General features: G+C 51.5%; 1 protein-coding gene across 1 annotated transcript; it reads right to left on the bottom strand.

The window, feature by feature from the left end:
• Positions 1 to 3,101: 3,101 nt before the first annotated feature.
• On the bottom strand, positions 3,102 to 3,705 carry LOC308611683 (Golgi-associated RAB2B interactor protein 3-like; the record flags this gene model as incomplete). Its single annotated transcript, XM_081260380.1, has 2 exons — positions 3,102 to 3,128; positions 3,175 to 3,705. The coding sequence occupies 2 exons, from the start codon at positions 3,703 to 3,705 to the stop codon at positions 3,102 to 3,104; spliced, it is 558 nt and encodes a 185-aa protein (XP_081116506.1).
• Positions 3,706 to 10,028: the final 6,323 nt, after the last annotated feature.

Raw genomic sequence — 10,028 nt, forward strand, 5'->3', positions numbered from 1 at the left:
CTGTTATTCCTTAGCAATATATCTAAACCTTTCTTGTGTTCCTGGATAGTGAGTATTTATGTCCCTTAGTTTCTTTATGTTATAGTTCTTGAAAGATATCTTTCAGACTTTGTCATCCATCTCTTGTGCATATATTGAAAGGAAAACAACAGTGAAACAAATTGGTTGAGATATTTCTAAGGCAGTGACTGCCACTTGGCTGACAGCAGTATAAGAATCATCCTGATGTCAGAGACGTTAAAATAAAATGGAAACGATAATACATTCCCATGGACATACCGCTTTGCATAATAGCTTTTCCTCCCAGACCATCCCTCCCTTGTTTTGACCCTACAGAAATCCAGTATTGTGAATTTTGTGTTTATCATGTCCTTGTTTTTTTCTCCCCTTTTAGCAAATGTGTGCTAAACATGGAAGCCAACCGGGGCTTTGTCTGCCTCTCAATGGTCATGTGTGAGCCTTGTTTCTGAACCAGGAATGACTCTGAAGCTCCTAAAGAAGGAGAGGATCTTACTGGATGTCTTACTTAGAGTCCCTGAACTGGTGGCGGACTGGCTGTTCCTCAGTTTGCGAGCTGTCCTCCCGTCCTTTGTCAACTTTGGAGTTTCCATGGCCAGATGAGGACCAGTGGGAGGATGATTTCTGGGTCTTGTCCCCTCCTGTCCTGTGGTGACCTTCACGTGTCCTGCGGTGATGGGAACTTTTCCTCGATGAAGACGTGTCCTTCTTTTCTTTTTTTCTCTCCAGGCTTCATCCCTGGGGTGGAAGCCCTTCTGGCTTCCATCCCGTTCAGACATGTAGCCTTCGGTCTGCAAGGTGGAGACCACGGGGTCTGCGACCTTCCCTTCAGCTCTTCCAGCAGCAGGCTTGCTGGTTGTGACTGCAACTGGCAACACCATGCTCATGCTGCTCTCTGGACCATCTGCCCCCGTCGAGGATGTGCTGGCATCATCGGCCAAGACCAGGTTCGTGTCCTGCAAGGATAAGCTGGCAGCACCTGCAGTGTCCTCGCCGGATCCGCTTTCTCCTGGATCCTTGATGGTGGCTCCCGCCAGGCCCATGGTCAACCCTGCCGCTGCTCCTTCGGCGCTTTTCACGGCTGCAGTTGATCCATGGGGGGCACCTGCAATGGCCTCGCCAGATCCGCTTTCTCCTGGATCCTTGATGGTGGCTCCCGCCAGGCCCATGGTCAACCCTGCCGCTGATCCTTCGGCGCTTTTCACGGCTGCAGTTGATCCATGGGGGGCACCTGCAATGGCCTCGCCAGATCCGCTTTCTCCTGGATCCTTGATGGTGGCTCCAGCCAGGCCCATGGCCATTCCTGCCGCTGATCCTTCGGCGCTTTTCACGGCTGCATTTGATCCATGGGGGGCACCTGCAATGGCCTCGCCGGATCCGCTTTCTCCTGGATCCTTGATAATGGCTCCCGCCAGGCCCATGGACATCCCTGCCGCTGATCCTTCGATGCATTTCACGGCTGCAGTTGATCCATGGGGGGGCACCTGCAGTGGCCTCACCGGATCCGCTTTCTCCTGGATCCTTGATGGTGGCTCCCGCCAGACCGGTGGTCATCCCTGCCGCTGATCCTTCGGCGGTTTTCACGGCTGCAGTTGAGACATGGGGGGCACCTGCAATGGCCTCGCTGAATCCGCTTTCTCTTGGATCCTTGATGGTGGCTACAGCCAGGTCCGTGGTCATCCCTGCCGCTGATCCATCGGCGCTTTTCACGGCTGCAGTTGATCCAAGGGGGGCACCTGCAGTGGCCTCGCCGGATCCGCTTTTTCCTGGATCCTTGACCGTGGCTCCCGCCAGGTCCGTGGTCATCCCTGCCGCTGATTCTTCGGAGCTTTTCACGGCTGCACTTGATCTATGGTGGCACCTGCAATGGCCTCGCCGGATCCGCTTTCTCCAGGATCCTTGATGGTGGCTCCTTGATGGTGGCTCCAGCCAGGCCCATGGCCATTCCTGCCACTGTTCCTTCGTCGCTTTTCACGGCGGTAGTAGATCCATGGTGGGTACCTGCAATGGCCTCGCCGGATCTGCTTTCTCCTGGATCCTGGATAATGGCTCCCGCCAGGCCCATGGACAACCCTGCCGCTGATCCTTCGGCGCTTTTCACGCCTGCAGTTGATCCATCGGGGATACCTGCAGTGGCCTCGCCGGATCCGCTTTCTCCTGGATCCTTGATGGTGGCTCCCGCCAGGCCCATGGTCATTCCTCCTGCTGATCCTTCGGCACTTTTTGTGGCTCCAGTCACGTCACGAAGCTTGTGAAGCCCAGCCTCATCCTGATCCCTTTCTCTGTGGAGCTCTGTGGTCTGAGCCAAGGGGAGGAGAATCAGGTAAGTTAGAGATGACAGAAAGTGAGATCTGAACTGTCTGCTCCTCTCTCATCCTGGAGCTGAGCAACTCAAGGGCTTATACTTAGAATAACCTTTGAGATCACCCAGTCTAAGCTCCCATTGGATGCTAGATCCCATCTACTGCACCGCTCTCAAACGGCCACTCCATTTTACTTGAACAGTCCCAGGGTCAGGGAAAGCACTGATACAGTTCTCCATGATACACACTTTAATTTTATACCCTTGTGCTTCTCTCTCTGCAGGACAGACTCCTAGAAGTGGGGTTCCCGGGTCAAGGGATGCACACCTTCTGCATTTTGGTGACTCCACGGGTTGGGCTGATTTGAATCAGCATGTCGGCGTCACGGGGAGACACAATGAAGGAAGGACTTCCTAACTGTGAATGATGTTCCACAACTGATGAGACTACCTGGGCTGGGGTAAGTGTTCAAGAAGAGACCAGACAGTCAGGATGCTGTAGGAGGGATTACAGCCCTGGTGAGGAGACCAGTGCAGCTGATAATGATACCTAAGGTCTCTCTGAAATTCAGCCCTGTGGGACAAGGTGGAGAAGCACTCGGAACCTCTCCAGTGTGGTGAATCCCATAGTGATAGCTCGTTTGTCCCTGACCCTTTTCAACAATAGAAGGTATTTCCCAGGTGAGTCTCAGAGAGCACCAAAGGCTATGAAGGACCAGCTTTGCCCTGCTCTCCCAAAGCACCCTGCCCCGTGTTCTTGAGTCTCTGTGGGTGCTTCCCACTAGGATTTTGGCATCCTCTGTAGTCGCTGCATCTCCAGTTTGGAGCATCGGGGTACTGCTGTAACTGTCTACCGGTGGTCTCAGGATATAGACAAGCTTTTCCCAATGGGAAAAGAGGTCTTTTTGTGCATCGGAAGAGGGGCACAGCTGCAGATAGAAAGTCCGGCCGGTAGCAAGATTCAGGCACAGCTGCTGTTTCTCACGGTTGTGGATGGAGATCTTGACAAACTTCAAGGGAAGCAGCCTGGTGAGCTCTAGGGTCTTCACGGGCTTGCAACCTCTCCCCTTGGTGATCCCGGCGCATCTGACATGCTCTTCACAGACTTTCGTTGTTCGGGCCAGCAGCATGACGTCAGGTAGTGGGAAGAGGGGGCTGGTGGATGCGACACCCACAGTCACCCTTCGGACGCGGTTGTCTAGGTCAATCAGTTCTCCTTTCTTGCTGACCTGGATAAAGTCGCTCTCAAACATGGGAGCGTACTTGAAAATGTCATACTCTCCTCCCTCGTACAGTTGTCGTTGCAGGACCCCCATGGAGGTCCTCAACACCCCCACTGAACAGTAGCTATTGGCCGTGTAATGAGGTAAACTCTCACTGCTCATGGCTCTCTTCGTTCAAGACAGAGCCACCAGCCACAAATTGAGTCTCGGAGAGAGAGAGGGAACGAAAGCAACTCGTCACCTCCCTGCAGGACTCTGCCAGAGTCTCTTGGCCCGACCATATTTATACCGCAAGTCCTTTGTGACCCGTCACCATCACATCGCACACCCCTTTGTTGAGCCTCCAAGTCCCCACCCCCTTGGGGCAGGCTCACCAGCCTCCCCCTAAACCAACCACCATGTCCATAGGGAACAGGCTGACCCTGCCAGGGTATAGGTGTGGGTAGGCTGGATAGTCTTTCTACTCAAAAGGTTGAGAAAACCCTCCTGCTCTTGTAAATATCTGGGTGGCTTCCAGTCTTGTTGTTGTTACAGATCTCCATCATCTTGGCGCTTCTGCTGAATGATGTCCTGGGGATAAAATCCTGGAAGTGGACCGTGTACTTGCTAAGGGCAGGCATCCTATGGGGATTGCTGTTCTCTGTGCCCCCAGCGTATACAGCCCAGTGCTGGCAGGAACTTAGAAAGAGTGCTGCTACCTGTCAGAGTCCCACTGGTACTGTCATTTCCAGGATATGGAGAATTTTCTCACCCATTTTCTCTTTTCAAGGAGGCTAACTTTTTATATTTGTGGGTTTTTTTTTTTACAGTTTTAGAAACTGTTTTTATTGTGAAATACAACACACACTCATGAAAGTGCACAAACCATAAATATATAGCTTAATGAGTAACAAGAAAGTGAGCACCCTTGTAGCTGCCACCCAGAGCAAGAAATAGAACCCTGCCAGCCCCTCTTCTGCATGCTCCCTCCCCACAAAGGGAACCCAACCTTGGCTTCTATTTTTTTTCTTTTCCCCCTTCTTTTTTATTGACAGTGTAGTTGATTTACAAGGTTGTATTCGTTTCTGTTGTGTTAATTTCTGATTCAGTTTCATGTGTATTCTTTGTATATTTCATGTATAGTCTTTTTCCTATTCTTTTCCATTATGGTTTATCACAGGATACTGACTATAGTTCTCTGTGCTCTACAGTAGGACCCTGCTGTTTATCCACCCTGTAGTTTGTATCTGCTAATCCCAAACTCCCAATCCTTCCCCGCCCCCAACCCCACTGAAAACCCCAAGTCTCTTCCCTATGTCTGGGAGTCTGTTTCTGTTTTGCAGATATGTTCATTTGCGTCGTACTTTAGAGTCCACGTATAAGGGCTATCATGTGGTGAGAAATGTTATTTTTTAAATAGGCTTCCCAGGTGATCCTTATGCATGTGAATGTTGGAGAACTACTGTCTTCCACTGTAAAGTTATGGCATACTGGGGCTGAAAGAGGCCCCCCAGACCTCCTAGCCCAGTGGTTTTCCAACTTGGCTGCTGCACAGTAGAATTATTGGGTGAGATTTTTAAAACTCCCGGTGCTGGAGGGCTTACCCCACCTAAATGTCATCAGAATCTCTGGGATTGGGGTCAGGCTATCAATGTTTGTTTGTTTGTTTGTTTTGAAGCTCCCCAGGGAACTCCCAACATACAACCAAGGGTAAGAATCACTGCAGCGGTCCAATCCATTGGTTTTACAGTTGGGGACCCCGTGGCTGCCCACAGAGGTACCATTACAGAGAGGCAGAGTGACCCAGGAGAGTCAGTGGCCCAGACAGGATAGGAACTCAGATTTCCTGACTCCTCGTTGGTGCTGCTTCTACCATAAAGATTGTGTCCCTTTGTTGAGCCAATGACAACCCTGATCCCCCCCGTGTTCTGTTTTACCCTACACAAAGTAAAATAACTCCCAATGGTTTCATTTCCTTACAAGCCAGAGAGAGTTTCTGTTTTCATAAGGTGAACCTCTGACCCCAGCTATGGCCTAAAGCTCAGCCCCGGCTGCAGACTTGTCCTCCCTCCACCCTACGTGCCCTGGAGAAGCCTTGCTGGGAAAACAGGCTTCTCTTTCGGGCAGTGGCTATGCACGTGTGACCTGCGAGCAAGCGACCAAAACCTTTTTCTGTGCTTATTTCCTTGCCTTCTACAGAGTGCCCATAACCAAACCAAAGGGCTTTGCTGAGAAAAGGATGGTTTTTCCATAACATAGCCTCGTGCTAGGCACAGCACGGCACAGACACCCCGTAAATACTTGATGAATTCAGTAATTAATTCAGCAACGCAAGTTTACACATCACGCAGTCACCTCCCCCAGCTTATCTTCTCCCCAAACTATATTTACATAGTAAATCTTATTTCCAAAGATTCGCAACCTCGCAATGAACATTTCTGTATAGTGCATCTATTTCCAGCCCTAGTGAATGGCTGAATGATACTTAATACCTATCTTGTACAACAAAATTTTGATTCTGGGGTCTCAGGCCAAAGCACAATTCGCATCACAGAAGTCACTGTCAAGTCCCTACCAGGCGAGGGGACATAGAAAACACAAGATAGCATTTCTTTTGGAGTTGTACGGTTTCCTTTATTAAAGAAAGTAGGAACTGCCTCTCTAGGGAAGGACCCAAGCCAACCGGGGCTTTGTCTACCTCCCAGTGGTCATGTGTGAGCCTTGGTGCTGAATCAGGAGTGACTGAAGCGCCTAAAGAAGGAGAGGATCTCACTGGATGCCTTACTTAGAGTCCCCGAACTGGTGGCGGGCTGGCTCTTCCTCCGTCTGCGAGCTGTCCTCCCCTCCTTGGTCAACTTTGGGGTTTTCATGGCCGCATGAGGACCAGTGGGAGGATGCTTTCTGGGTCTTGTCCCCTCGTGTCCTGTGGTGACCTTCACCTGTCCTGCGGTGATGGGAACTTTTCCTCGATGAAGACGTGTCCTTCTTTCCTTTTTTTCCTTCCAGGCTTCATCCCTGGGGTGGGAGACCTTCTGGCTTCCATCCCCTTCAGACGTGTAGCCTTCGCTCTGCAAGGTGGAGACCACGGGGGCTGCGACCTTCCCTTCAGCTCTTCCAGCAGCAGGCTTGCTGGTTGTGACTGCACCTGGCAACACCATGCTCATGCTGCTCTCTGGACCATCTGCCCCCGTCGAGGATGTGCTGGCAACATCCGCCGAGACCAGGCTCGTGTCCTGCAGGGATAGGCTGGCAGCACCTGCAGTGGCCTGGCCGGATCTGCTTTCTCCTGGATCCTCGATGGTGGCTCCCGCCAGGCCCACGGTCATCCCTGCCGCCGATCCTTCGGCGCCTTTCAGGGCTGCAGGTGACCCACGGGGGGCATGATGGATTCCCTCTCCCCCCACATAAGCACAAGACGTGGCTCCAGTCACGTCACGAAGCTTGCGAAGCCCAACCTCATCCTGATCCCTTTCTCTGTGGAGCTCTGTGGTCTGAGCCAAGGGGAGGAGAGACAGGTAAGATAGAGATGACAGAAAGTGAGCTCAGAACTGTCCGCTCCTCTCTCATCCTGGAGCTGAGCAACTCAAGGCCTTATACTTAGAATAACCTTTGAAATCACCCAGTCTAAGCTCCCATTGGATGCAAGACCCCATCTACTGCACCCCTGTCAAACGGCCACTCCACTGTACTTGAACAGTCCCAGGGCCAGGGAGAGCACTGATACAATTCTCCATGATGCTATGCACTTTAACTTTATACCCTTGTGCTTCTCTCCCTGCAGGACAGATTCCTAGAAGTGGGGTTCCTGGGTCAAGGGATGCACACCTTCTACATTTTGGTGACTCCACGGGTTGGGCTGATTTGAGTCAGCATGTCGGAGTCCCGGGGAGACACAATGAAGGAAGGACTTCCTAGCTGTGAATGACGTTCCCCACCTGCTGAGACTACCTGGGCTGGGGTAAGTGTTCAGGAAGAGAGCAGACAGTCAGGATGCTGTAGGAGGGATTACAGCCCTGGTGATGAGACCAGTGCAGCCGAGATGATACCTAAGGTCTCTCTGAAATTCGGCCTCGTGGGACAAGGTGGAGAAGCACTCGGAACCTCTCCCGTGTGGGGACTCCCGTAGTGATAGCTCGTTTGTCCCTGACCCTTTTCAACGGTAGAAGGTATTTCCCAGGCGAGTCTCAGAGAGCACCAAAGGCTATGAAGGACCAGCTTTGCCCTGCTCTCCCAAAGCACCCTGCCCCGTGTTCTTGAGTCCCTGTCGGTGCTTACCACTAGGATGTTGGCATCCTCTGTAGTCGCTGCATCTCCAGTTTGGAGCATCGGGGTACTGCTGTAACTGTCTACCGGTGGTCTCAGGATATAGACAAGCTTTTCCCAATAGGAAAAGAGGTCTTCTTGTGCGTCGGAAGAGGGGCACAGCTGCAGGTAGAAAGTCCGGCCGGTAGCAAGATTCAGGCACAGCTGCTGTTTCTCCCGGTTGTGGATGGAGATCTTGACAAACTTCAAGGGGAGCAGCCTGGTGAGCTCTAGGGTCTTCACGGGCTTGCAACCTCTCCCCTTGGTGACCCCGGCACAGACTCTCCTTGGTCGGGCCAGCAGCATGACGTCAGGTAGCGGGAAGAGGGGGCTGGTGGATGCGACGCCCACAGTCACCGTTCGGACGCGGTTGTCTAGGTCAATCAGTTCTCCTTCCTTGCTGACCTGGATAAAGTCGCTCTCCAACATGGGAGCGTGCTTGAAAATGTCATACTCTCCTCCCTCGTACAGTTGTCGTTGCAGGACCCCCATGGAGGTCCTCGACACCCCCACTGAACAGTAGCTGTTGGCCGTGTAATGAGGTAAACTCTCACTGCTCATGGCTCTCTTCGTTCAAGACAGAGCCACCAGCCACAAACTGAGTCTCGGAGGGAGAGAGAGAGAGGGAACGAAAGCACCTCGTCACCTCCCTGCAGGACTCTGCCAGAGTCTCTTGACCCGACCCTATTTATACCGCAAGCCCTTTGTGACCCGTCACCATCGCATCACACACCCCTTTGTTGAGCGTCCAAGCCCCCACCCCCTTGGGGCAGGCTCACCAGCCTCCCCCTAAACCAACCACCACGTCCATAGGGAAGAGGCTGACCCTGCCAGGGTATAGGTGTGGGTAGGCTGGATAGTCTTTCTACTCAAAAGGTTGAGAAAACCCTCCTGCTCTTGTAAATATCTGGGTGGCTTCCAGTCTTGTTGTTGTTACAGATCTCCATCATCTTGGCGCTTCTGCTGAATGATGTCCTGGGGATAAAATCCTGGAAGTGGACCGTGTACTTGCTAAGGGCAGGCATCCTATGGGGATTGCTGTTCTCTGTGCCCCCAGCGTATACAGCCCAGTGCTGGCAGGAACTTAGAAAGAGTGCTGCTACCTGTCAGAGTCCCACTGGTACTGTCATTTCCAGGATATGGAGAATTTTCTCACCCATTTTCTCTTTTCAAGGAGGCTAACTTTTGTTTATATTTATATTTATATTTCTTACAGTTTTAGAAACTTTTTATTGTGAAATATAACACACATTCATGAAAGTGCAGAAAGCATAAATATAGCTTAATGAGTAACAAGAAAGTGAACACCCTTGTAGCTGCCACCCAGAGCAAGAAATAGATCCCTGCCAGCCCCTCTTCTGCATGCTCCCTCCCCACAAAGGTAACCCAAACTTGGATTGTATTTATTTTCTTTTCCTTCTTCTTTTTTATTAATGTATAGTTGATTTACAATGTTGTGTTAATTTGTGTTGTGTTAATTTCTTCGGTTAATTTCTGATTCAGTTTTTTGTATACATACATTCTTTTTCCTATTCTTTTCCATTATGGTTTATCACAGGATACTGAATATAGTTCTCTGTGCTCTACAGTAGGACCCTGCTGTTTATCCATCCTGTAGTTTGTATCTGCTAATCCCAAACTCCCAATCCTTCCCTCCTTGACCCCTGCTTGTTTTTTTGTTTGTTTTTTTTTTTTTTTTGCGGTACGCGGGCCTCTCACTGTTGTGGCCTCTCTCGTTGCGGAGCACAGGCTCCGGAGCCATGGCTCACGGGCCCAGCCGCTCCGCGGCATGTGGGGCCCTCCCGGACCGGGGCACGAACCCGTGTCCCCTGTGTCGGCAGGCGGACTCCCAACCACTGCGCCACCAGGGAAGCCCGAAGCTGAGCTCTTGAACTGGAGTGACCCTTCCGAGAGGGTCTGTGTTGGGCTACGACGGCCTGACCTTCACACTCCACATCAATCATTTCTTGCCGTGCACCTCGGGTGAGGAACCCAGGCAATTTCCAAACTCACTGCCAGCTGAAGGCTTTCTGTGGGATGCACCCCCAGCAGCTGGGGCCACAAGTCCTTCGTTGAAGAAATGCACCCCACGTGGATATTTCAAATGGAACGGTGTCTTTCAAAGCATACCCTCCAATCTCCTCATTATATAGATCCTGTGGCCCCAAATAGGAAGTAACATAAAGTCCCATATTAACAACCCC

The sequence above is a fragment of the Mesoplodon bidens genome, assembly GCF_964165515.1.
Source record: "Mesoplodon bidens genome assembly, contig: HAP1_SCAFFOLD_1251, whole genome shotgun sequence".
NCBI classification, from domain to species: Eukaryota; Metazoa; Chordata; class Mammalia; order Artiodactyla; family Ziphiidae; genus Mesoplodon; species Mesoplodon bidens.